Genomic DNA, 27,584 nt, shown 5'->3' with positions numbered 1-27,584 from the left:
ATTGCAGTTCAGAGGCAACAAAAGGGGCAACCCGTCACAGAGGCCCGGCGGGAGAGGTGGAACCCAGCCAGGTACATCACACCAGGCTCTCCAACAAGCGCACCAGGCAGACTCGCAGGCTCAACAGGGGCAGCAGAAGCAGTCCTGGCAGTACCAACAAAGAGGCCAGTCCTTTCGTGGGAGAGGAAATGGACGTGGACAGAACAGAAGAGGGGGACAGCAGCCCGCCTCTAAGTGACTTCAAAAAACTCTGTGTGCCCGCCCACAAAGAAGATCCCAGGGGGCAGCACGTACAGAGGGGTCAAGACAAACTAGACACCTACGACCACATGACACCAGTGGGAGGAAGATTAAGATTTTACCTCCGAGAATGGAGAGAAATCACATCAGACAAATGGATCCTCAACATTATCCAATTCGGATACTGCATAGAGTTGGAGGGGAGGCCAACAAGCAGAAAACCAAAAAGAAAAACACTAGCAAGCAAGCAGCTGCAGTGTCTTCAGGAGGAGGCAAAGGAACTCCTGCGGAAGCAGGCCATAGAACGGGTACCCTTCATGGAAAGAAACACAGGAATATACTCAACGTACTTCCTGGTACCAAAGGTAGACGAGACAATGAGACCCATTCTGGACTTACGGTTCCTGAACAAATTCATAAGAACGCAAAAATTCAAAATGACCTCCCTGCAAGAGGTGCTCCCACAATTGCAGATCGGGGACTTCATGGTCACAATAGACCTCAAAGACGCCTACCTGCACATCCCAATGAACAGAAAGCACAAACACATGCTCAGGTTCACCATTGGAGAAAGCCACTACCAGTTCACGACACTGGCCTTCGGACTAAAATCAGCACCAAGAGTTTTCACAAAGTGCCTCGCAGCAATGGCAGCGCACCTACGAAGGCAAGGAATACACGTATACCCTTACCTGGACGACTGGCTGGTGAAAGCAAACTCATACCAGAAATGCAAGCAGCACGCACATACAGTGACGAGCACGCTCATAAGCCTGGGGTTCTCCATCCATTGGAAGAAATCATCAATGGAGCCGGAACAAGTGAAGATCTTCCTGGGAGCACAGATCAACACCTTACAGGGCAAGGTGTTCCCCAGCGAGAAGAGGGCGCTGGTGAAGGAAACTCGCCTCTACCGGAAGGGACAAGCTCGGACAGTGAGGACTGCGAGCAAGATCATGGGCATGATGGCATCATGCATCCACCTGGTACCAAATGTACGACTCCACATGAGACCCATTCAAGAATGGCTACAGGAGCAATGGTCACAAGCTACAGGCGGTTGGGAGGATCTAGTGGTTGTAACGCACACAGTGCAGAAGGAGATGGCATGGTGGACCATGGAGAACATAACAAGGGGAAAGCCTCTAACGCCCCCAACGCCAACAGTGACCATCACCACAGACGCATCCCTGAAGGGATGGGGCGCTCACATGGAGGAGCTCAAGGTGAGGGGACTGTGGACGCCAACAGATGCGGCAAAGCACATCAATTACCTAGAATTGAAGACAATCTTCCTTGCATTGAAAGCCTTTCAAACAAGACTGTACAAACACAAGGTGTTGATACAAACAGACAACACCACTGCGATGTTCTACATCAACAAGCAGTGGGGCACACAGTCAGCCCCGCTTTCAACGCTGGCGCAGGGGATATGGAGATGGGCCATCCCTCTCAAGATAGACCTGCTAGCCATACACCTACCAGGGAAGGACAACATACAAGCAGATTGGCTCAGCAGGCAGACATCGGCATCCCACGAGTGGGAGCTCAATGCTCAGGAGACAAGGTTCCTGTTCGACAGATGGGGGACACCATCGGTGGACCTGTTTGCCACACGCCAGAATGCAAAATGCCAAAACTTCGCATCCAGGCAGCCCGAGGAGGGGTCACTGGGGAATGCCCTATGGATAGATTGGTCAAGGACATTTGCTTACGCCTTTCCCCCGATACCACTGATGCACAGAGTGCTGAGCAAGTGCAGAGCGAGCAACATGACACTGATACTGGTCGCACCACAGTGGGCGAGGCAGACATGGTACTCGCAGATCATGGAGATGACAGTGTGCACCCCACAGATTCAGCAGGAGGAAATACCTACTCTCCATGCAGAACGGAGAGGTGCTACATCCAGAGCCAGAGAGCCTAAGCCTAGTAGCGTGGCTCCTGAGGACATAGAGTTCGCACATTTGAGACTGCCAGAAAGCACCCCGAGGGACCTTCGGGAGGCAAGAAGGCCCAGCACTTGGAAGTGCTACGTTGCGAAATGGAAAAGATTCACAATATGGTACAGACAAGAAAGACTTCACAATAAAATGAAGAGGGACTCCACAGTGCTAAGGTACCTGACGCACTTGCTGGAGAAGAACCTTAGCTCATGCTCTTTAAGAGTTCACTTGGCAGCGATAGTCGCCTACACAAGGGGAGAAACTGGCAGGAGTTTCTTCACTTCACAGGTGGTGAAGCGATTCCTAGAAGGAGCGAAAAGGATCGCACCACCCAAGCAGGTGCCGCCACCTGCATGGAACTTGAACACAGTCCTAACAGAACTCATGAAAGAGCCCTTTGAACCACTTCACAAGGCCTCCCTAAAGATGCTAACTATGAAAACAGCCTTCCTGGTTGCAATAACGTCCTTACGCAGATTAAGCGAGCTTCAAGCGCTGACGCTACAAGAACACTACATACAAATACACAATGATAGAGTTGTGATGAGGACTGACCCACACTTCATGCCGAAGGTGGTATCCAAATTTCACATGAACCAGTCTATACAGATACCGAGTTTTTTCCAAAAACCAACAACTAGCGCACCCTGGACGCCAGAAGGGCAGTCATGCACTACATTGAAAGGACGAAGGGACACAGGAAGACAAAACAGTTATTTGTGTCATTCGCCAACAGCTTCATGGGGAAAGCAGTAACCAAAAAGACCATTGCACGATGGATCGCACAGACAATTCAACTCTGCCACAAGCGTGCAGGACAAGAGCTGGCAGAGGGGACACGTGCCCACTCCACTAGGATGAAGGGCGCTACAATAGCCTTCCTGGCTAACACACCCATACAAGACATATGCCTGGCGGCAACATGGGCTTCGGTGCACACGTTAACGAAGCACTACTGTGTGGATATACAAATGAACAAGGAAGCTCAAGTTGGACAGAAGGTGCTACAGCACATATTCAATACCCAACGCTCATCTTCCACCCAGCCGCCACAGAGATGAGAAACCGCTACAAAATCTATGCACAGCATAGTGAATCCAGAAAGATTCACGCTGCAAAACGAATAGTTTTCTTACCTGTCGGTGTAGTTTTGCAGCTTGAAGATCTTTCTGGATTCACTAGCGAACCCACCCACCTCCGCCAGAAAGATGAGGCTGGAGAGAGAAGAGGTGGATATAAAAAAATAAAATAAAAAAAAGGGAGATATAAGGACTTAAAAGTACGAAAGTGGTAAAATATCACCTTCATAGAACATTGCCATTACTTCGGAAACGAAAGAAACACGGAAAAAAGAACCCGAAGATGGCGCCCAAGAGTGGGAGCTTCCGCAGGAAGCATGCCGACGTCACCGGAAATACACCCAAGGGGGTGTGACGCCGACGCCCACCTGGGCTACAAAAAAAAAAAACAAAGAAAAGACTACGAATCCGGACCCATCCACAAGACCGCGGAATAATGCACAGCATAGTGAATCCAGAAAGATCTTCAAGCTGCAAAACTACACCGACAGGTAAGAAAACTATTCGTTTCACTCAATTGGTCTCAGAAATTTGTCTACACCTTTCCACCAATTCCCCTGATGCAAAGAGTACTACAAAAAGCAAGCGAACCCGGAACAAATATGATTCTCATTGCCCCCGTTGGACAAGACCGACATGGTACTCAACTCTCCTAGAACGCTCCAAAGGAGAGATGATCAGGATCAAAGCAGACAAAGTCCTGCTAACAATGCAACAGGGCCAAATCTTTCACCCAGAACCAGCGATGCTACAACTAGCAGCCTGGCCCCTCAATACATAGAAATTGGACCCCTCAAACTGCCGTCCAGAACCATGGAGATTCTAAAGGAGTCAAGAAAACAGTCAACAAGGAAATGCTATACAGCTAAATGGAAGCGATATACCACCTGGTGCACCACTAACAACAATACTAATACAATAAATACACAGGAAACAGTAGTCCCATATCTTACCCACCTTTTAGACAACAACATAAATTTTTCCATAGTAAAGGTACACCTTACGGCCATAGTGGCGTACACAATAAGAAAAACATGCAAACGCTTCTTTACTAGATCACTCGACAAAAGATTTTTGGAAGAAGCAAAATTAATTTCTTCACCTAGAACTGCTCCTGTACCAACATGGAGTTTAAATACAGTCCTGTGTCAGCTAATGGGAAAACAGTTTGAACCCATGCATACACGGATATCAAACATATTACTCTCAAAACAACATTTCTCATTGCAATAACATCACTACGGAGAGTAAGTGAACTTCAAGCATTAACTATACAAGAACCCTATTTACAAATCCACAAGGATAAGGTAATCTTAAAAACGAACCCACAGTTTTTACCAAAGGTGGTAACTAAGTATCACTTGAATCAAAACATCATATTGCCAGTTTTCTTCAAGGAACCAAAAACTAAGGCAGAAAAACGAGTCAACGCCCTGGATGTAAGGAGAGCTCTACTGTACTATCTGCAAAGAACATAACAAGTAAAGAAAACAAAACCATTGTTTGTTGCTTATTCACATACCAATACAGGATCAGTTGTCACTAAAGCAACCATCCATTGCAAGATGGATTGTACAAGCTATTCAACTAAGCTATACCAATACCAAAAAAGAACGAACAAATACAACCAACAGCTCACTCCAGTAGGAAGAAAGGAGAAACACTAGCTTTCATTGCAAATGTACCCATCAATGCCATCTGCGCAGCAGCAATATCGGCATCACCGTACACATTTACAAAGCATTATTGTGTGGATATACAAATGAATAAGGAAGCTCAAATTGGACAAAGGCTGCTTCAACACCTGTTTGCTAAGTCTTCCGCTCAGCACAGCCTCCCGAACACAGGAGAAACCGCTACATAATCTGTTGCCCAGCATGTGAATTCAGAAAAGGATTCACGCTGCAAAACGAAATGGTTACTTACCAGTAGGAGTAGTTTTGCAGCTTGAAGAGTTTTCTGGATTCACATGCGACTCACCCAGCCTTCCCCTAGAAGGAACACAAACAGGTGAGGAAGCAAAGTACAACGTTAAGACCTATAAATAAGGACCATCACAAGCATTAAATAGCATAAAAACAGAAAAAAGAATCCGAAGATGGCCACCTGGCACGTCAACCCCCAAAATGTCGTCTGACATCAGCAGGCCACAATCCCTGTGGTGGGAACAATTCATAATGGTTCGCAATTTTCGACCTGTCTTTATTAATAATCATGAGATCGGTCGAATTGCTACCCACTACGGATCAGCATTTTGCAAACCACATATTAGTACATAAGTCGTTCACAAAAATTCAATGGATTCGATAAAAGCCTGTGTGCAATTTGTAATAACTTTTACCTACTCCATCCTGTACATCTGGCTCAATAATCTTAGCGTCCCGCTACTAAATTCTGAACCTAATAATTTATTGTTCCAAACACCTCCATATCCAGTTTACTTAGTTGTGGTTACTATTACAACTAAAAGAGAGCATGGCGAATGTGTTAAATGTTGTCTTTTGGTGACTTTCAAAAGTTAGATGGTTTGGTGGCGGCTTTTCACTTGAAAATCAAAGTTTCATTAAAAAAAAAACGGCTACCTCAATGCAAACAGTGCTATGCCATCAAAACATAAACATGCAGAGCCTTCTTATTCAAAGGAGAATTTCCAAACCCATAGTGTTATGCTTTACAACAAGTGTAGGTAAATGTTTTACTCCGTGCTACACTTGGTGGAGTACATTTTTTAGCGACCTGCAATTATGGCTCCGATTTCCATTTTTAAGTGCAGATTGAAATCCTCTCTGATATTAAAGTGCTACCTAAAGTCAGGCACTGGACATGGTAGTCCCTAAAGACGAAATTCATAGTGCGTGCTACACAAGTGCAGCGTGCATTCATTTCTCCGGAACAGTATCTAAAATGGGGGGCTGTGGGTTCATGTCTTTACAATTTCTTACTAATGCTGGACTCAGAATTTCTTTTGTCTGCATTTCATATTTTCCATCTGATCGGAATAGCTAATAGCATGAAATACAACAGGCCTAGTTCTGTTTGACACAACAAATTTGGTGTTTAGTTGCAGATATTAATTTGTGCAATTTTATTTCCACTCATCTGAAATGGACGTGTATTCAAATCTGAGTCTGGCAAATGCAGTTTTTGATTTTGTTGCATTCATCTTTTCTGGTAAATTGTTGTACCAGTTTTTACCAGTACGTTGTCATGTGACCTGGGACTGTTCAAATGTAAATTCCCCACATACATAGGTGCACCTACAAACTGAGCAATGGACTCGTCCAACGAGATATTGCTCGTAGAGTAGTCTCACCGCCTAACATGGAGGAATGGACATGGATTGGTGTATGGCAGCAGGAAAGTTAGTCTATAGTGGGCGAGGATGTTTGAGATATTGGTGTAAATGTGGGATTTTTGATGAGGTTTGTTAGACATATCTGACCCCTCCCTCCTCCCCCTCACTACCACCACCCCCCAAAAGACCGGAGTGTGGCTCTGGTGTCTGGCTGTGAGTGTGGGGGGATATGGAGCTGCACAGTGGATCAGTGAAAGGTTTATGTCCAGCCAGCTCCACACCTGAATACGTGGCCCGTAGTGCAACACCTGGTGATGTGACACCGGATTTTCTTTGTGCAACCTTGCATTATAGTCAGTATTTTTTACTTTGCTTGCTTTTCTTGCAAACTAATAACAAAACAAGGTAAATGTTATTTGAACGGTATGTAGTTGCATGTATCAGGCTTGTGTCATACAATATTCTTACTTTTTTCACTAAGAATGCCTGATGCCTATTGCACAAAAACAATGAGAAAGGAAATGATCGTCACTGGTTTATGATTCTGTCTTTTGTATTTATGTCCACTTCAAGAGCAATAAAACATTATTAGAGGGTTATTTTTAATCCGTTCTCCCCTCTTGTTAATGTACATTTAAGGTCTGGAGGGGTCCTAGCAAATAACTACCGTTTTTACGAATTGATAAACCTGTTAGTTGTTTCACACAAACCTTGCCTGGCAAAACAGACATTGGTTCTTATTCAGAACTATATTAAAACACATTTTCGTACCTCCATATAGGGAAACGGTTTACAAGTTAAATGGTCACTCAAATTTGTAACCATAATTAAAGCTACCGCCTGTGATGTAGTGATGAATGTGGCTGTGTGAAATTGTATTTTTTGTAATGTGATTATTATAAAAAATAGAATCCTTTTTTAACCAAATCAGTACATTTATAGTATTACAATGTTGAATTGCAGAAAAACTGTAAATCATCCAAATAGATGAAAATGTGAATTGCTGTCTAATTTGAAGTATCTCCAAAGCCCCATTTTAACCAATTACGAAACTGTCTGGAATACATTACAGAATTAAAAGTAACCAAATGTACAGTCCTAAATTAAAATACCTAAATTTGGTTTTATTTGATTTCTTAGCTTTTGTCAGGAGTGACAAACCGAAAATGTTCAAGGGGCTGCAAATCAAGGTACGTCAAAGCAAACTGATATTGCTTCATTCAGTTAATATTTCCAACCAACATTTTTTCAGCATGATTACGATTATTATATACCTCTTTTATTCAGGCTGCAAGACATACACATGTATCCTTCCTTTCAGAGGATTTTCAACGGTTTCTAACAACATATTCAAATAATTTTTGTATTAGTAATCTCTTAGCTGTCTAAAGTTTCATCCAGTTTTGCGAAATTCTATTTATACATCTTTTAATGTATTTCGATACAATATTAATCTCTATTTTTAATGACCTCATGTCTAAACGCTCTATTGTGGTAATTGGCTCATGCATATATAGCTTACTCTCAAAAACCAAAGATCGGGGTCTGTTATCTTGACGTATGTCTAAGAATCGTGTGTGAAATCAGGATAGATGATTTCCACAATCTTTATGTTTGTAGGAATTCTGTGGTTTAGAACGTTATCCAGGGGACTTAAGGCCCCATAACCAGCCGTGCAAGAAGGTGCCGCTGCAGCAGCTCACCTGACAGGAGAAGGTGTCCTCAACCCCCGTAAGTGCTATTTATCACCAATGCTACTCCCTCTGCGTGGTACATTATCCAGGGGACTTCAGACCCCATAACCATCTGCACCAGGAGGCACGGCAGCAGCTCACCCGACAGGGGGAGGATCCCTCAACCCCCGTAAGCTCTGTTTAGCGCCAACGCTTCACCTGCTGCACTGGATTTTCCAGGGCAGGGCCACCCCGTTGGCCTTGGACCAGGCTGCCTCTTACCTAATTGGTTACATCTGGTGTTGGACCCTCAGCAGGGGGAGGTATGTGTCTGCTAGTCTGCCCTACTGCTTGACTCTCCTGATGCCTGTGTGTCCATTTGTCCGTGAGACCTCTTGGGCTGCGTGTAAGGACTGTTCTCCCATTTGCTCGTGACACAAACCTATCCCAAAGACAGTGTCTGTTTGATCACAATATTCTGTATCTGTATTACACAGGAGGGCCTGTGTCTCTCCTTTTGACTGCCATTTTTGACAGTATTAAATGTATAAGTTCTACCTCTTTATTGCACAGGCTCTGCCTTTTTAAGTTACAAGGGGGTGCTTCTTAACTCTGTGTACCCTTTTGTCTTCACTTGCTCAACCTTGTGGTAAGGTTTAGCCACATCGCTGCGGCGGCTATTCCGCCGCAACGCTAAGTGGGTGGGGCGGCTGGCGCATGCTGGTGACGGAACCGCTCCGTCACCAGCTGCGGTTGGGTTGTGCTTATGACGGAGCCGTTCCGTCATGGCCCCGCCCACTCAATGGAACGCCCAGCGCAGGCGCGGCGAGCGAGCCATGACGGAACCGCTCCGTCATCAGCACAGCGCCACCGCAGCTGATGACGGAGCGGTTCCGTCATCAGCATCGAAAGAGTTAAATCAGTGGTGGAGCCATCCAACTTACTCAGATTTGAGGACACTAAGATGGGGGGGAAAAGTCCTGCTGTCAGCCCAAGGTACAAGCGCAGGAGGCGGTGTTGTCGCCCCAAAGAAGAAGAATGTTTTTGTCAGCGTAGATGTGCAGACAGAGTCCGCAGTACTCCTGCCTGCATCTGACCCAGGTGCTTTCACTGACCACTTCACAAAACTGAAGGGTTTCTTGTAAGGCCATTTGATGACCTGTTTACTCGTTTGCGTAAGGTGGAAACTCTCACAAGCCATTAGGGTGGCTTTCTGTTCATCATCCGTTCATCTCTGCCCACTCCTATTAGCTCGGGGTGGGGTCATGGGGGGGGAGAGGGGTATGGGTGGTCTCCAGTGATCAGTTGGCTGTGTCCAGTGTCCCCTGTGGTGCTTGTCTTAATGATCCTGACCCCTCCCACATGGGGAGGGGGGGGGGTCTGGGTCGTAATTAACTCCATCTGCCCCACTGGCAACAATCCCCCTCCTTCAGCTTCTACGTGCCCCCCACCTTGCCCTGTCCCAGCTCCCGGCATTGTGTCCTGTGTCCCAAATTATCATCCACCTCTTTCCTCTCTTCAGTCGGTGAGGGGTGAGCAGGACCCCTCTGCATCAATTTCTCCAACAGGTAGCAGGCAGGAGACATTTTGGGCCAACGCAGGCATGGGCTAATGCAAGATGGGAGCATCCTCTTACTCTACTTGGGCTAATTCTACACACCCTGTGCCTTGTGTACTGAGTTGAGGTATGGCTGGAGAGAGCAGTCTGTGGCTCAGGGGCCCCGGACTCATTGTACGATTTCATCTGTCCAGGCCCCCCAATGCAACCCTGAGCAATCGCCTTGACCCTTTGTATCTGCGGCCCCCTGGTTTAACCCTGAGCAACCGATTTGTGCCTTTGTCCGAGCTCGAAGCACAGGATTGACTGGGATCTGGGTCAGCCGATTCCTTGCCCTATTCCACTCCATGACCCTCTGTTACCTTCAAAGCCCTTAGTTGGAACATTGCAGGGATTAGAGGGAAGTTGGTGGACAAAGAGTGCACATACCTCCTTTGTCTTGCAGTCATTTTTTGCCTGCAAGAGACGTGGCACACTGGGGGCCGTCTTGCTCTGGGTGGTTATGCTAAGTTTGTCTTGCCTGCCCTCCCTTCAACTCAAAGCAGAGCCCAGGGGAATTTACACACATTAATTAAACTAAGCCTGAGGTGTAAAATGGAGAAGGCTGTTTTGTCCTCCCACTCGTGTTTCTGACCTTAGGAAATCAGCTTAGGGTCTTAGTGGTTAACATCTACCATTCACCTTTTGGGGTTAATGCCGCTCTGAGTGATCTGGGTGAGTTCCTCAACAGCATAGTTGATGCTCCCCTAGATTTACAGCGCTTCTCCTGATGGGAGATTTTTTTTTTTAAACAATTTTATTAACATTTTATTTATCGTTACGATGTCTTATATCACACTAGTCACTAACGGTATACACTCGGTGAATGTAGACTGACTTCTCCGCCACCATTGCCATGTCCATATCTTTGCACCGAATGTAGGGTTGAGCCCAGAGCCCCAACGTTGCGCTATATTCCGTTTTGCCATTGTCCTGCCCAGTGTTACCCAGTCTTGGGCTGTGTTTAAATCCCTGGGTTCCCAGAAAAGACAACGTTTTTTTTTTTGTTTTTTTTGTTTTTTTTTTGTTTTTTGCAGAGTTTTATATAGCGCGAACTAGAACCGAACCGAATCAGTTATCAGAGCGCTTTACATAGCACCAGTTACGTTACATGAGGACACACTTTCATTTTAGGCACGGGGAGATTAAGTGATTTGCCCAGAATCACAGGGGGTTTTTGGCGTCGTTACCGAGACTCGAACTGAGTTCCCCAGGTCCGAGGTCGAGCGCCTTAGCCGTTAGGCCAACCCCTCTCCCCTTCTGGGAGAATCGTGATTGTCGTAACTTGTGAGAGGGTACGCATCACCGCTTTCCAATAGCGCGCTATCTCTGGGCAAAGCCAGAGAGTGTGGTAGAATGTACCTGATTCTCCACATTGCCTGAGACAAAGGGTTATGTCTGCCTGGTGTATTGTGTGCAATAGTATCTTAGTATAGTGTGTGCGGTGTAGAATTTTTTATTGTACCAATCTAAGCCTCGATAGAATCGCTGCCTCCTTAGTGCCTCACGCCAGTCTGCCTAGGCCACGTCACCTATGTCTATTTCCCATCTGGCCTTCAATGCTGCTGTGGGATCCAGGCAGTTATCTTGCCTTATCCAAGCTGCCAGGAGCTCAAGCACTATTGCGAACAGGAGTGGTGATAGTGGGCAACCTTGTCTTGTCCCCCTTCCTAATGGAAATTTAGTCGACATAAGGCCCTCTACAACTACTTGAGCTTCTGGCTGGGTATATAATAATTGGATCCACGCACAAAATTTGGGCCCAAACCCCAAGTGGCTGAGGACCGCAAAAAGGAAGGGCCATTCATGCATCTAATGAGAGTATAACTGCGTCCTCTGCTATGGTGGATCTGCATTCCATGACACTATGTAGCCTCCTCAAATTGAGCGCAGTATTCCGGTTAGGCATAAATTCGGACTGATCCCGATGAATCCCTGTGGAGAGGTGTGGTTATAATCTGGTGGCCAGTGTCTTAGCTAATATTTTTGCTACCGCGTTAATCGGGGAAATCAGTGTGTAGGACATACTCTTGTGGCCGTTTGCCAGGCTTATGTATCGCAACTATGGTAGCCAGGCGCTGATCTCTAGAAAGGATCCCCTTCTCTAAACTATCCTCGTACATTGCCAGCAAGTGTTGAACCAGCTGGGGTGCAGCTTGCTTATAGAATTCAACCGCAATTCCGTTGGGCCCCACCGCCTTCCCCATGTCTGATGGGAGATTTTAATCTTCATGCCTGCGCCGGTTGTTATTTGTATGGAGACTCGCCCTAAGATAGCGAACTGGGGGACCTGGATCAGGCTTATTTGAAGCACATTCCTTTAGGGGACATGTTTAACACGTTGTAGACATTTTCCCTTGTGAATCTTTTTTATAAGTGGGAAACTCACAGTACAGTGCAGATCCCAACTTTTAATGGGGCAGGCTCTAGATCCATTATTAATCCTATTTTTTGTTTCTAACTGCCTCTTTGCATCCTTAATTGATTTCATGGTAGTATGGCATGCCCAGAGCGATCACAATCCACTTTTGGCCTCCTCCAGGTGGTCCCCTGCCGCACCTGATGTTTAATTTCAGGAACCGTTCCTACTTTTAGCACAGGGTAGAAGACTTAAGTGGGACTAGGTTGTGCAAGTGGACCTCCTTCGCTCTCTCCTTTCCTCTTATCAGGACTTCTGTACCTGTCTATATGAGGGGGCCCCTTACTCAAACATTCTACAGGCCTTTGACAACATTGCTGATTTTATTAAGACTGCCCTTATTGCCCCCATTCTATCTCATGCTGTTGCCTCCAGAAGATGCTTTGCAAAGGCTTGTTCCCAGGCCCATAGTACTTTCATGGCCTCCATGCACAGGGAACCTTGTAACAGGGAGGATGTGAGAAGGGCCATGGCCTGTTACCACGTGACCCGCTCAGAGAGGCAGAAGTCACTTAAGAGGGAGTTATCTGATCATTTCCTCTGGCCTGCACTCTGCACGATAGAGCAGAGTTTTGGAAGGTTGTGAATCATCCTTTTTTCCTTAGATCAAATAAGTGTGGAGGCACTGTCCATTCCCCCGAGGCCTGGATGGATCACTTCGGGGCCATTTATGATCCTGAGTCTAGCAAGCCTCCTCTGCCTGCTGAGCGGGCAGTAACTGTTCTCTGCTTTCAGTGGGAGGAGTTCAGGAAGGCCATTTTGTCTCTCCCAGACTTAGATGGTGTACCTGGGTATTTATTTAAATCAGAAGTGCATCTCTGACCCCCCTATTGACCCAGCACTTCAATGCGCTCACCAGGGGGGTGCTTCCTCCCAACTGTTAGCACTCCATCATTTTCCCGATATTTAAGAAAGGTAACAGGCTAACTCCGCCTGTCACCATCCCATCTTGTTGGTGGACAGTGAGGTCAAGGTGCTGGGCAGGGTCCTGTTGGACTTCCTTACCACCTGGGCTAAAGATAAGAACGTGTTATCAGAAGCCCCATATGGGTTCAGAACAGTACGGGCAGCATTGATCCGAACTTGAATCTTTACTTGTAAATAGCGAAGTACACAAGGGCAAAGGAGGGGGCGATCCATCTTGCTTTCATGGACCCAAGTTCGGCCTTTGACCTAGTTAATAGAGCAGCTCTGGGCCACGCTTGGGCCATGGGATCAATCTGGCTCTGAACTCTGTTTTGCATACTATGCACAAGGATTTATCTGCTTCAGTGCGATACAGAGCAAATGGGGAATGCACACAGTCTCTCAAGTTGAAGAAAGGGGTGCGCCAGGAGCGCATCCTGGCCCCCTTTTCTCTTCACTCTTTACATCAACAGCCTGGAATCCGCTTTATTTGACTCTGGGTTGGATGTTCCGAGTGCAGGTGGTTGTCGTCTGCCTGTTCTATATGCCGAAAACGCCATCCTTCTGTCACGCACAGCCACGGGTCTGCAGCGCTTCCTTGATATTTTTGTATCTTTCATGGATGGGATCAACCGTACTACCAACTATTCTAAATCTCATGCCATGGTGGTGGGCCCTAGAAATACTAGATCTAAACGTTTCTTAATTAAGGCCCAGCCAATATCCAGGGTTGACCACTACTCGTATTTTGGGATGCTTTTGGACTCCAATCTCTCTTGGCAAACTGTACTTGAAAATCAAAAAACACCATCTGCAATCAATGGGGTTAGCGTCCTGTCAAAGAGCATAGGACACACACATGTGGAGGCCATGTTATAAGTATTCAGGGCAAAGTGCGCTACGATGGCTTGCTATGGTTCATATATTTGGGGGTTTGTGTCCTCCTTCCCGTTACAGGTCGTTGAGAATTCCTTCTTGAAAGGTCTTCTAAGGGTCTCCCAGAGCACCCCCTCTGAGATGCTCCACGAGGAAGTGGCAGTAGCGTACATCTCCGACCTAATTGGATTATATCCCCTGTTACTCTGGATGTCCATTTGGCTAAAGGAGGACCTCCCTCTTAACAGGTTCTTCGTTTGTGACTGTCTGTCCTTGGACAGTATGATCTATCAGGCAAACTCTCGTCCCTGGTCCACCTCAAATTATTTGCAGAGCCTGAACGTATAGGGAGAAAGGACATTCCCTGACTAAAGCAGGCCTTTCTAACAGAGGCAGTAGCGGAATGTGAGGCTGCGGCACCTTCATAAGCGCTTGTGCGCCATTTCATTATAGTGAAAACTGTTCCTAGGTTGGAACCATATTTGATGTTCGAGATATCCAATTTTCTTTGCAGGCTGTTACTTGAGATTTAACTTGTTCCATTAACTGTTCTTGCCTAAAGGGTAAAGGGTTTCGGTTTAAAGTGTCAGATCTTCTGGCAGGTTCGTGTGATGATGTTTACCCCCTGACGCTTTTCACGTTGTTATGACATGCCCAAGATTTAACGGTCTCCACTATAAGCACAAAAGCTTCTTTTGAACATGAATTTTAAAAAGTGAGACTCCCATTCTGGTTCTTTAAAATGTTAGTCACTCACTATTTGTTTTTTTTGTCCTGCTTTTTATCTGTGGTTCTGCTTGGGCACTAAACACTTGTATTGTGTAATCAATATGATTTCGGTTCTTTTTATATAGCACTGTTTTTATTATGCTATGTTTTTGCTATGTTTATGGCCTACTAATGTTTTATTTGAATAGGCCATGTTACATCGCATGCGTTTACAACGCATGCCATTACAAAACGGTCATTACAACGACTGTGTTGTTACATCGTATACCATTACAACGCAAGTCATTAGATCGACTTGCTGTAGGTGGGGTGCTGGATTTTGGAATAGTATTATTTACTATTCCAACTCCAGTCTGTGCAACAGTAGGGAAGGTGTTTGATTTTAAATCCAACACCTTTTGCCCCCTACAGCACGTTGTCACAGTTGTTGTAACGACTTGGGTTGTAATGGTATGTAATGTTACAACTCAGTCATTGTAATGACCGTGTTTTAATGGCATGCGTTGTATCGCATCCGTGGTAAACAATGTTTACCGTTTTATTTACCTGGTTTTGTAACCTGTTTTTGGCTGAGATTTAGAGATCCATTTTTGTTTGCCTAATTTTATCATGTACACTTTTATGATTTCTATCGAAAAACAAATATACAAGTTTTACTTACTGTGGTTTTTGAGGACTCTGCCAAAGTATGCATGCTAGTGTTCTTCTCATCATTTTGGGCAGATTTTTAAACTGAAAAAATTTCGTTGGTAGAAATAGAATGTTGGTACTTTGTGTGTCATGCATCTCTATACATTCTGACATCTACACATATCATACATGGCACTTGGTTCCGCTGATGCTATTGGTTATCGGTATGCCATAAAGCTATTATGAGAACATCTCAAGTTCCTTATACCAGGCATTTTCATTTTTATGTTGCACATTCTCACTAACTGTCTACGACTCTATGCCCTACTGTAAGCTTTTCAATGTTTTCAAGGTAGATGTTCCACTGTTAACTCTAGTACTGTGTCTACAAGATTTAACCTGCATTTTCAGTCTGCATTTTGTTTTTTGTCATTGATTTTTACTTAAAAAGTGGATACTTTTCAGTAATACATAGGGTGTCAACCGTCCGTAAATTTCACGGACAGTCTGTAATTTCGGCCGCCTGTCCGTTGTCCGTGAAGGATTCTTTAACGGACGCCATTTGTCCGTCATTTTAACAGGGCACTGGTTGCCTCACCCTAAAGCCGGCACAGCTTGCACCCACCTCCCTTCTTCACTCCGATGCTGCACCAAAGCTCCTCAGATACTTAGCAGCAATGGAGAGGCGCAGCGGGATGGCAACCCTCACACCTCCAGCTCTTGATGACCTGTTAAGAGGTGCTCGAAGGTGACTGAGAGGGAGGGGCTGCAGGTTCAGGAGCAGCGACATCTATTCACATGCAAACAGCCCTGAATGCATCATGTCTCTGCTATTTAGAGGGGGGCTCACGCATTCCATTTCTACCCAGGGCCCCAAACATCCTAGACTCGGCCAGATTACACCCCCTGATTACACCGAGGCAGCATGTGCTTCTCTTCACCGAGCTTAATTACTGTCACTAAATTGTAAGCAAACCTCGGTTCTTCAAAAATGCAGTTTTTAATGTAATACAATAAAGAAATGGCGCAATCGCACCCACACTGATTAACAAAGTATGGAGGACAATCAGTTCTCTTAGAGTATCTCCTGTAAGTACTGCAGGCCGGCCGACACGTCCCCGCAGGGGACACTAGTAAGAGGGCGGCCACCGTAGTGCCACAAGATGGCACACGGGGCAGCCCAGCTCTTTCAGACCCTGGAGGGTCCCGCACGTCACTTCCGGCATGGGGTGGGCGGGGGAGAGTATATATTCCTCCCCCACCCACCGAGCGGCCTCTTTGTCCGCTGTCCCCTCACCCTGACGCCGTTTGGGGTGCACTCCGTGCTTCGGCCTGAGGCCTTGTCTGGCGACGGTGTTTCGGACTTGTGGTGAGTCATCCCCCTCGGGATGGTTCGGGGTTTTTTACTTTTTGGGTGAGGGGACTACGGAAGTGATTTGGCATAGCGGTTTGCGCGATGCCCGGCCACGGTATGTTGGTTTTGGGATCACTCTGGTTGATCGCTTTTCAACAGCTTGTTTTTTCTTAGTGAGCCATGGGACTGCTGGTGGGTTTCTATGCACTCACATCTTTATTGTTCGGGGACTGGGCGGTCGTGGGGCTGCTGCCTGTCTTTTGGCTCTGGGTGCTGTGTTATTCACCATGCGGGCGACGTGTGAGCGGATGGGGAAGAAGGCGCTTTGCGCTCACAGGTCTCCGCGCTCACAGCCAGCAGGTTTTGCATGTGGGGCCGTGGTGGATTCTTTGTTTCAACGAGGGGTAAGAGTGGAGTGCGGGCCTGCGGTCTCGCGTAGATTTGGCTTCTTCTGGTCTGAGGGCATTGGAGTGGCACAGGAGGGAAGCAGGCGCTTGGTGAGAGTGGCGCTGGGAGGCGTGTTGGTGCCCTACGTCGGGGGTTGTTCTCGGAACGGCTGCTCCGTTCACAATGTCAAGCGCTCTGTCTCCTTCGGGTTATATCCGGGCTATTTCTAAACGCGTATAGAGTCCCTAGTTGCCTTTGTGACCAGTCGGTCTAGTCTTGCAGTAGAATGTTGCCAAATACTGGGGGGCTCTGGGGGTTGCTTTTTCCTCCGCCCCAGCATGCTCAGGCTTTTCTTGGAGACTGCATGCCCTCTGGGGGTGGCGAGGCCTCGCGCTGTTCCACATCTGTCGGGCAAGGGTGCCTTGGGGGTTCGCAGTCTAGGGAAGTTGTGCTGGACGTTCGTGGCCGCCCTTTCTCCTTGCCTGCTTTGGGAGTAGGGAGCGGGGGGGGAGCTCTGTTTGCGCTCTTAAGCTGGCGCGGTTTCACTGTGGGGGGCTGATGTACACAGCGTGATGAGCCCTTCCCCCGGGTTCTTTGACTGGCGATGGCGCTGCCTTAGACTTTGCAGTGTCTGTTGACATTTGAAAATGATTAGGGGCCTTGTCTCGCCTTCGGAACGGGCACGTTTTGGATTCGGTCAAGGCGTACACTTTTACGGGACAGGACGGACTGGCCTTTCAGTAGGTCGGAGGGGGGCGTCACCGGCACCCCTTCCGTGTCTTTGCATGCAGCTTGCGGCGCTCGTGCATATTTCCTACACTCGGTCTAAGCAAGTAATCAGAGAGCCCGGGGTGGGGCCTGCTACAATTTATGTTGCTGTATGTGCGCTAGCTGCCCTAGCTTCCCTGGGTGCCTGAATGGGTAGCTAGACGTCTCTGCAGTTGTGGATACCGCCCGGGGAAGATTTATACGTTTTTGTGAGTTTCGTGATATTTTCGGTAGGCGTCCATGCATCGGGGTTTGCGGGGCGTTCAAGCACCTGTAGCTGGCGATGCAGGGTTAAGCGACACATCATGGAGTGCCTTGACTAGTACGTTTCGGGGCTAGCCTTCCTTCTTTGTTTCGGGGGTGTCTGAGCAATCGGGGGCGAGCTTGTCCTGTCCTAACAGCAGGGTGTCAAATTTGGAATTCATCAAGCAGCTTGATTCAGTTTCCAATAGGGGGTTTACTCATGGACTCGGGGACAGATTACAGAGTTGGTGCTAATTTTGGGATTGTTTCTCTTTTGCCCCACGTGGTAATGCCGTCCAGGTGCGGCCATTTTGAGGTGCATTATCAGTCCAATGCATAGAGGTTTATGGCGTCCAGGTGCGGCCATTTTGAGGGGCAGAGTGGCATCTTGGTCAACCCTCTGAGTTTACAGTTGTGGACGGCCATTTTTATGCGCTATTTGTTGTGAGAGGCGCATGCGTATAGATGGTCCGGGGCGAGAGTTCAGGCGAGGCTGCCACTTCACCATGTAGGGGGTGTAAGGGGTACGGTGACCGTGTTTTCTGCTGTTCGTTCTCCGGCAAGACACGCGATTACGACTCTGCGCGCAGGAGGCTGCGGGCGTACATGGGCACTCTGTGGGTCTGCTACGATTTGGTCTTATGGATTTCCTCCTCTGTTTTTGTTCCATCGCCTCGTGACGTACCATTCGGCCTGCGGGCCGCGTTGCCGGTCATCACCAGGGTGAAGCGCAAAGCTTTGCTATTGATTCCCCGGTGCCTTTTGCGCATTTTGGCACATGTATGGCGTAGCGGTGCACACGCCGTGTTCTCTCGCTATATTTTCCCATTGCTAGCTGCAAGAGTTTCAGGCATTTACTAGCAGTAGGTCTCGCGCGACGTGATCTTTATTCAGAACAGGGTTCGCTGCGCAGGCCGGGTAGTTTCCGCTTTCCCAAGCGGGGAAGCTATTTTCAAGCAGTTGCGGCCTTCATTGGTTGCTACAGACTCTTCTTCTTCGGGCTAGGATTGATTCCCTCTTGGTGAGTAGTGGCGGCTCTTCTTTGAAGGCTGCGGTCTCTGTGCATGAGAACAGGGTTCGAGCCGCAGCCGCGGCTGTTTCATTGTAGTTTCTTCTTCAGGTACATTATCACGTAATTAGCAGGGGTAATTGCTGGAAGCTGCCACACCTGGAATTGCCAGCAGCTAGAGCTACAAGCATTTACTTGCAGTAGGTCTCGCGCGATGTGATCTTTATTCAGAGAAGGGTTGCTGCACAGGCCGGGTAGTTTCCGCTTTCCCAAGTGGGGAAGCTATTCTTTAGCAGTTGCGGCCTTCCTTGGTTGTGTCTTGGGTTACAACATAACGTCCTTTCCTGATTATTAGGCTCCCGCACTGCGGCGCTTAAGGAGTACCTTCTTTATTCAGAGGTAAAGATTTCGTCCGTTGCATTTCGTATGCCCTGAAAGGAAGTAGCGTCTGTCGGGGACGTTTTCTAGTCTCCAAGGCCGATGGCACTGCCCGTAGCGCGCTCTATGTCATGCGCAGCACCGCGAGTTTCCCAGGTTCGCTTCGCGGGCCACCACGGTCGTTTGTTCGCCGCATCTTTCCAGGATTGCCGTGACCTCGTGTATGGCACCTCCTGGCCACCCTCGTGTCGGACGGCCTTGGCTGGTTCAAGGGGCCGCTCCATTGGTGCCACAGTTAATTAGGGGAACGGGTGGACTTTTTGGCAAGGTGTCAATTCAGTAAGACAGTGTACTATCATGGGCCCACGTGTTTCCCCTGGGCCTACATCTGCCTGTGAGTCGCTGATATGTGCCTAGTTGTGCACGATTAATAAGGCATGCGGGGGAACTGGGTTCGAGGCTTCTCCACGCTTCGCAGCCCGCTTCAGTTCTCTTTCTCATATCCCCTTTTATTTTGCCTTTATTTAGCGCGTACTCTACCCGTAGGTGTCAGGCGCTCCAAATCTTGGACAGAACGGTTACACGGGAACTATTTGTGCACACGTTTAATTTTAACATGATTTAGGTAACGGTGCTTTACAGGAGGAATATGTGGCAAGGGCGCAAGTTCCATAAGCGTACATGAGTAAGTAGAGGTTATGGGCGGCATTACATTGGCAGTCAGCCATACTCCAGTACTACCGTTACGTAAGCTTTGGTGGCACCTGTACTAGACAGGAAGCTATCTCGTTATCAAGGTAGCAATCAGGTGTTTCGGGGTACAAGTGTAGCATGCAGGGTGCAAGGAGTACTATTTTTTAGTAGAAGGTTTACACTGCATTTTGCAGCTATCGTTTCTCTAGTCACTGGGAAGTTTTTGCACAGGCAATGGGGTTTCGACCTTGTGTCAATTTTGGGTCCCTTTCGCATTTAGAGAGGTCACTAGGACGTGTTCCTGATTAGTGTGGTTAGGGAACGCGGTGGTTATGATTTTCCTCTCAATCCAAGTTCATCGGTCATTTCGACTCGGCTCTGGGACGATTTGACTTAGTGGCAAGACATAGACTGCACTACTGATTCTGTGCCGGGAGGTACGCAAGTGATTGCCCACTCTACTCCTTACGGACTGTTATTGGTTAATCTAGTTCTCGAACTGACAACGAGAGTTAGCCTTGGTAGCGTGGGAGAGCTTTGTTGGCCCCTTCCTCATTCAGGGAAAGGTGAGGTTTTTAACTGGGAGGGGGCAGGGCTTCTAATTGATTGGTATGTGCGACCCATGCTGGAGCTCTGCTCGTCCCACTTGGGGGTGTCTCCTGACCCATCTACAGGTTTGTGGGTCATAGACACTGTGGGAGCAGTGAGCCAGGGCCTGGGGTTACTTTATTCGCCCCGGGCATCACTCCTGTCCTGGCGTTTGGGGCGCGCAGGCTACGCCGCATAATATCGATTCAGTGGTAGTCAAGTGGAACGTAAGCAGGGCAGGTAGCTCCTGTGCAATTTTGGGATGTTTTTGCTATCAGAACTACTGTTGAGCCTGGGCAATTCGCTATCCACTAGGCTAGAACGGGGTGTTCTCTTGGCAAGCAGTTATAGAGTGTAGCATTTCTTTCATCCTCTGTGACAGTTATTTGCGTGTCTCGTTTCACCGAGTGTGTCTGGGCATATCATACATCCCATGTGCAGTAATGGTTTGTGTTCTTTGGTACAGCATCTGCCACGTCAGTCCTTTTCCACATCGGGCAGCGGACCACCATTTTGCATAGGTCGGTCTCACGCAGGCACTCTCCTAGACGGAGATATCCCATTAGACAACCTAACCAGCTCTGCTTAGAGCTCCTTGCTGGTCTCTTGGGTATTGTCAGTGATAGCAGGTTTCCCTCCTCTCCTGTGTTTCTTTCTAACAAGTAAGTGTCTACCATAGCCTTCGCAGGTCATTCTTAGTGCACCGATAGGATAAAGTCTCACTTGGCAGGCTGAAGTAGGCAGCCTTGCTGGGGGGCGGCTAGCTCATGGTGGGCTACGGAAGGTTGTGTTCTCTGCTCCTTTTGAGCTACACAGTCTCATTTCACACCTGGCTCCCTGACTCCCCAAATAACGTATCTATGTTAGTGTCTTTCACAGGCACACTCCAGCGCGGGATGAGCGGTCTATAGCAGCCTTTTTCCTTGGCCTTATAGAGTCTCTGGCTGGGTAATTGGGTGTCCTTACACTTTTGGGTCTCCTCCCTGCTTCTTATGCTAGTGCTGGCTAGAAAGTGTTTTTCAGGCCCTTTCATGTCTCCCATAGTGCACTGAATCCATGGACATGTCACACACAGCAGTTGACCCATTGACAGCCTTGGATGGAGACAGCTATTCATTGGTTTGATATGCACGTATGATATATTTGTGGCTTACTTTCTTGGGCACCCTGAAGTATTGATTAAACCATCAGAGGGGCTTGTTGTTGTTGGCGCTCCTTTTGCAAGTAAAGATATCGAGACCTGAGATCAGCGGCCATTTGCCAAGCATCTCTCAGCATTCTTGCCTGAGCAAGCTATGTAGCCCTGCAGATTAGTTTGCGTGCATTGTCACACTTTTTCTCATTCCTTCAGACCCTCGCCAAGACCCCTGATTAGTTGGACCCAGCCTCGCCAGTTTTGCTTTCCCCGGCAATTTGGATCCTTGGTGTTGCATAGTATAGTTGCACGGATAATTTGGGCCTGCTTTAGCTATCATTCCCCCTCCTGCCTTATCTCACCTTTACCTCTACACCCTGGCTCCTCCGCGGCTCTGGTGGATACTTTATGGCATATATAGTTGGTTTCTAGCGGGGGTCGCATGTTGGCATTCACGCGGCCATGTAGATGATTGCTTTAGCTGAACTGCATGGCTGTATTTTACTACATTCTGGGAAATATCCCAATGCCCCCTTGTGCACTGATCTAATGAATGTCACACAATTGACCTGTGAGCCTCGTCATAGGGTGGCCAGCTCGTGGTCGGCTAGGCATGACTGCTCTATGTGTGGCTTCTGTATTTTGTACTTCTAAGCCGCATTATATATGACTCATAGGGGCGGATGGATGAGCAGGCATGCTCCACGAGAGGGTTCAGCTAGATCTGCCTAGACACTCCAAAAGTCCTCCCCTTTTGACAAGTTGGCTAACGCGACCAACTGTCTTTCTTGGCTGGGGTGCATTATGTTGTGGGGAACAATGGGGGTGACCTTCGTTTGGCACACTTTGCTGGAAGTAGGCTGGAGGGGCACCTCTATGCCCTCTTAGCTGACATGCTTTCGGTCAGTGACCCCCCTGCGGGTTTCCTGCAGTTTCTTTCCCCGGGGTAGGTAGTCTACTAGGGGCGAGGGGCTGGCCTCCGACAGGCCTTGCCAGATCAGGGGTAGCCCATTTGTAGCTAGATCCTGTGAGGGTGATACTATACATCACAGTGGGGGATGGCATTTTGGACAGAGAGCCTGTCTTCGTTGTCTTGTGTAGGATGGGGCGAGGAGCCCAAGATGATACTAGAATACTGCATGCCCACCTCTGGGCCCACCCTGGTGGATCCTGTTCCCTCTCCTGTGATGGCTCCTGCCCTCCCCTCAGTGATGGCTCCTGTCCCCCCATGTTGTGGCTCCAGTCCACCCCCGCCTGTGATGGCTCTTGTCCCCCCCCTGTGGTGGATCCTGTCTCCACCCTGGGTGGCTTCTGTCCCAGTCCTGGAACGGCCCCTGCAGCGAGGGTGAAGCTCTTGATGGGCCTCTTCTCAAAAGGGCTCAGCTCAAAATCAATATGGAAAGGTGGGCGAGTAAGTAAGTGAAGGGAAGGGTGAATGGCTGGATGAATTAGTGAAATGGTGAATGGATGAATGAAAGATTGAATAAATGGCTAATGAGGGAGGATGGATGGATTGATGAGTGAGGGGAAGGATGGAGAGAAAATGTAAATAGCTGGATGTATGGGTGGAAGGGTAGCTGGATGATGGATGAGGGGAAGGATGATGGATGAGGAGAAGGATGATGGATGAGGAGAAGGATGGATGGATGGAGGGGAAGGATGGATGGACGAGGGGAAGGATAAATAGATGGGATGGATGGATGGGTGAGGGGAAGGATGGATGGATGATGGGATGGATGGATGGATGAGGGGATGGATGGATGGATGGATGAGGGAATGGATGGATGAGGGAATGGATGGATGTCTGGATGGATGGATGGATGGGTGGGTAAAAGGATGGATGGATGGGTGGGTAAAAGGATGGATGATGACGGGAAGGATGGATGATGAGGGGAAGGGTGGAAGGATGGTAGGATGGAAGGATGGATGGATGGATGGATGGATGGATGATGAGGGGATGGATGAATGGATGGATGGATGAATGGATGCGGGGATGGATGGATGCATGCATGGATGATGAGGGGAAGGATGGATGGATGGATGGATGGATGGATGATGAGGGGAAGGATGGATGATGAGGGGAAGGATGGATGGATGATGAGGGGAAGGATGGATGGATGATGAGTGGGTGGGTAGAAGGATAAATGGATGGATGGATGATGAGGGAAAAGGGGATGGATGGATGATGAGGGAAAAGGATGGATGATGAGGAAAAAGGATGGATGATGAGGAAAAAGGATGGATGATGAGGAAAAAGGATGGATGGATGGATGGATGATGAGGGGAAGGACGGACGGATGGAAGGATGGATGGATGGATGGATGGATGGATGGATGGATGGATGGATGGATGAGGGGTGGGTGAAAGGATGGATGATGAGGGGAAGGGTGGATGGATGGATGGATGATGAGGGGAAGGGTGGATGGATGGATGATGAGGGGAAGGGTGGATGGATGGATGGATGGATGATGAGGGGGAAGGGTGGATGGATGGATGGATGATGAGGGGAAGGGTGGATGGATGGATGATGAGGGGAAGGGTGGATGGATGGATGATGAGGGGAAGGGTGGGTGGATGGATGGATGGATGATGAAGGGGTGGGTGAAAGGATGGATGGATGATGAGGGGAAGCATGGATGGATGATGAGGGGAAGGATGAATGGATGATGAGTGGGTGGGTAGAAGGATGGATGGATGATGAGGGAAAATGATGGATGATTAGGGAAAATGATGGATGGATGATTAGGGAAAAGGATGGATAGATGATGAGGGGATGGATGGATGATGAGGGGAAGGACGGATGGAACGATGATGGGTGGGTGAAAGGATGGATGGATGGAGAGTGGGTGGGTAGATGGATGGATGATGAGGGAAAAGGATGGATGGATGATAAGGGAAAAGGATGGATGGATGATGAGGGAAAAGGATGGATGGATGATGAGGGGAAGGATGGATGGATAATGAGGGGAAGGACGGATGGATGGATGATGGGTGGGTGAAAGGATGGATGGAGAGTGGGTGGGTGAAAGGGTGGATGGATGATGGGTGGGTGGATGGATGGATGGATGGATGGATGGATGGATGAGTGGGTGGGTGGATGGTGGGTGGGTGAAAGGAGGGATCAGTGGATTGGATGGTGGGTGGGTGAAAGGATGGGTGGGTGGATGGTTGGGTGGATGATGGGTAGGTAGGTGGATGAGTGAAATGATGGATGGATTGATGGATTGATAAGTGCAAGGGTGAATGAATGGACGTATGAGTGAAAGGGTGGATGTAAGGATGGATGAGAGTGAAAGGGAGGGTAGATGGACAAAAGGATGAATAGATGTGTGAAGGAGTGAAATGATGGATGAGTGATAGGGTCAATGGATGGATTCATGAGTGGATGAGTAGATGGATGGGTGGGTGGGTGGATGGATGGAAGGAAGGATGGCTAAGTGAAAGGGTCGATGGAGAGAGAAAGGGAGGATGGATGGATGACTAAAAGAGTGGATGGGTGGAAGGATTAGTAAGTGAAAGGATGGCTGGATTGGTGAAAGGGTAAATGGCTGAATGGATGAGTGAATGGATTTATGGATGGGATGAAGAGTGGATGGATAAGTGTACAGATGGATAGGGTGAAAGGGTGGATGGATGGATAATGGAGGATGAGTGAAAGGATGGATGAGGGGATGGATGAAGGGATGGATGAGTGAAATGATAGATGAAGGATACATGATGGATAGGTTTGCAAATGGTTGAATATGTTTGGAAATGGCAGGGCTTACTTATATATTATTGCGCGACCTCTGATGTGTCTGTAAAACGTACCTATTGTCCTGAAGTTTTGTCCTGAATTTTGACCTCCTGTCCTGAATTTGTGTCCTGAATTTTGACCCTTTGTCCTGAACTTTTACACTCACCGTCCTGAATTTGCACCAATGCCAGTTGGTCACCCTAGTAATACACCCCTCTTTACGTTTATGGTTTTGGAATGGAGGCATTAGGGTTGATTGAAAATTATTGGTTACAGTAATTTTCTCCTCTGTAATCTTAACGTTGTTGGCATTGTTATGCAGCTGTCTATTGATAACTGGTGGATTGTCAGACAAAGCTAACGTTTTCCCACTGCTTTATTTACAGTATGTTCGCGGCTCCGATCCTGTACTTAAGCTTTTGGACGACAATGGGAACATCTCTGAGGAACTAAGCATTCTCAAATGGAATACAGACAACGTAGAAGAATTCTTAAGTGAAAAATTGGAGCACCTTTAAATTAAAATTTCAGTCTTTATATCATGTTTCCAGATCATATTTGAGTAGATTACAATAATGAAAATGATATGTCATCCCTGCTGTGTGAAAAGCAAAGCATTGTGTTGAATTGTTTCCATTGAATTCATAATCTCAGTACTGCAAATTATTTTAGCCATACAATGCCAGATCTCAAGTTGTTCCGTGGCAGTTCTGTGTTTTTTATATTACTTTTTCCCTTTTTGAAGCGGAGCTTATACCTACTAGAAAGTATAGAAAACCAATGCTTGACGGGACTGCTTGAGGTGTGAATGTTTGTATAACCAAGGACCATCACAACTGAGGAAATTGAGATATTCCTTTTGCATTTCCAATACTAACATTTCCAGAATATTTAATAGTCCTGTAAGTAGTGAGGTGCCAACATGCAGTAACTTTGGTACTCTGTATTTCTTTTAGGACACGAGTTTATTCTATGTTTGGTGAATTTTATAAGTAAGGGGCATTATACAAATATGGAAACAAGCTTCTAATAATCTTTGAAATTATACCATGCCTTTTTACTGTGTGATTGGTGTAAAAGAAGATCAGAAGTATCTCAATGGATGCACAAACTCACACTTATGGCCCTTGGATTTATAGGAATTTTGTACTGTTCTTTTTTTTATATGTATATCTAAACTGTCTTTTCAGTTTAAAATGAATGCACTGTACAGAATGGTTTTGTAATTTTCATTCTGATGCAGCAAAATGTGTGTGCTGCATTAGTTATTAAGTGAGATACACTTTAGTGAAGGCCCCACAGAAAACCTTTTCAAGGCATGTGCGAGCCTGATGTTACGTGTACTGTCACCAATGTATAACTGTGCTGCAGTAGGACTAAACACAGTAAAAAATAAACTGTTAAAAGCTATATAAAATAAAGAAATATTCACAATTATGTTAGAATGGAAGTGTATGTGAGTTTTGATTTATTGTTGAATTTTTGTTCAACGTTTCAATTGACTATTATTTTTCCCATCTGGATGTTCCACCACAACTTGTTCTGGTTACCCTGGGGCTAATTAAAATGTGGAGTATTGTGTGTACATTAATTTACAGTTTGGTTTGATTATCCTTATTTCATCTAATTAACAACATCTTAAGATATACTGCAGGGGGAACTGACACTCTGATCCTCGTTGTTGGAAAATGGCCCTCTGAAGGGTCACCCAATCATTTTGTCTTCCTCCTCCTCTTTTTCTGACTATCTTAGAGTTGGCTTTAAGACTCTGAGCACTTTACCACTGCTATCCAGTGCTAAGATGCATGTGCTGTCTCCTCTAAGCATGGTTAGATTGGTACATCTGCATGTTTGGCCAATTTAATTTACCTTGAAGTCCCTAGTTCAGTGCGCTACATGCCTG

General features: G+C 47.2%; 1 protein-coding gene across 1 annotated transcript in view; it reads left to right on the top strand.

Moving 5' to 3' along the window:
- Positions 1-27,126, top strand: part of SELENOF (selenoprotein F) — a 202,082-nt gene extending 174,956 nt beyond the window's left edge. Inside the window, exons 4-5 of the mRNA XM_078645917.1 lie at positions 7,701-7,750; positions 26,068-27,126. Of these exons, the coding sequence (XP_078502043.1) occupies positions 7,701-7,750; positions 26,068-26,199 (182 nt within the window). The 3' untranslated portion in view covers positions 26,200-27,126. The remainder of the gene's footprint in view (positions 1-7,700; positions 7,751-26,067) is intronic.
- The last annotated feature ends 458 nt before the right edge of the window (positions 27,127-27,584 follow it).

This window comes from Lissotriton helveticus, chromosome 1_1 (assembly GCF_964261635.1).
Source record: "Lissotriton helveticus chromosome 1_1, aLisHel1.1, whole genome shotgun sequence".
Taxonomy (NCBI): Eukaryota; Metazoa; Chordata; class Amphibia; order Caudata; family Salamandridae; genus Lissotriton; species Lissotriton helveticus.
This window is presented reverse-complemented; position numbering and strand designations above follow the sequence as displayed.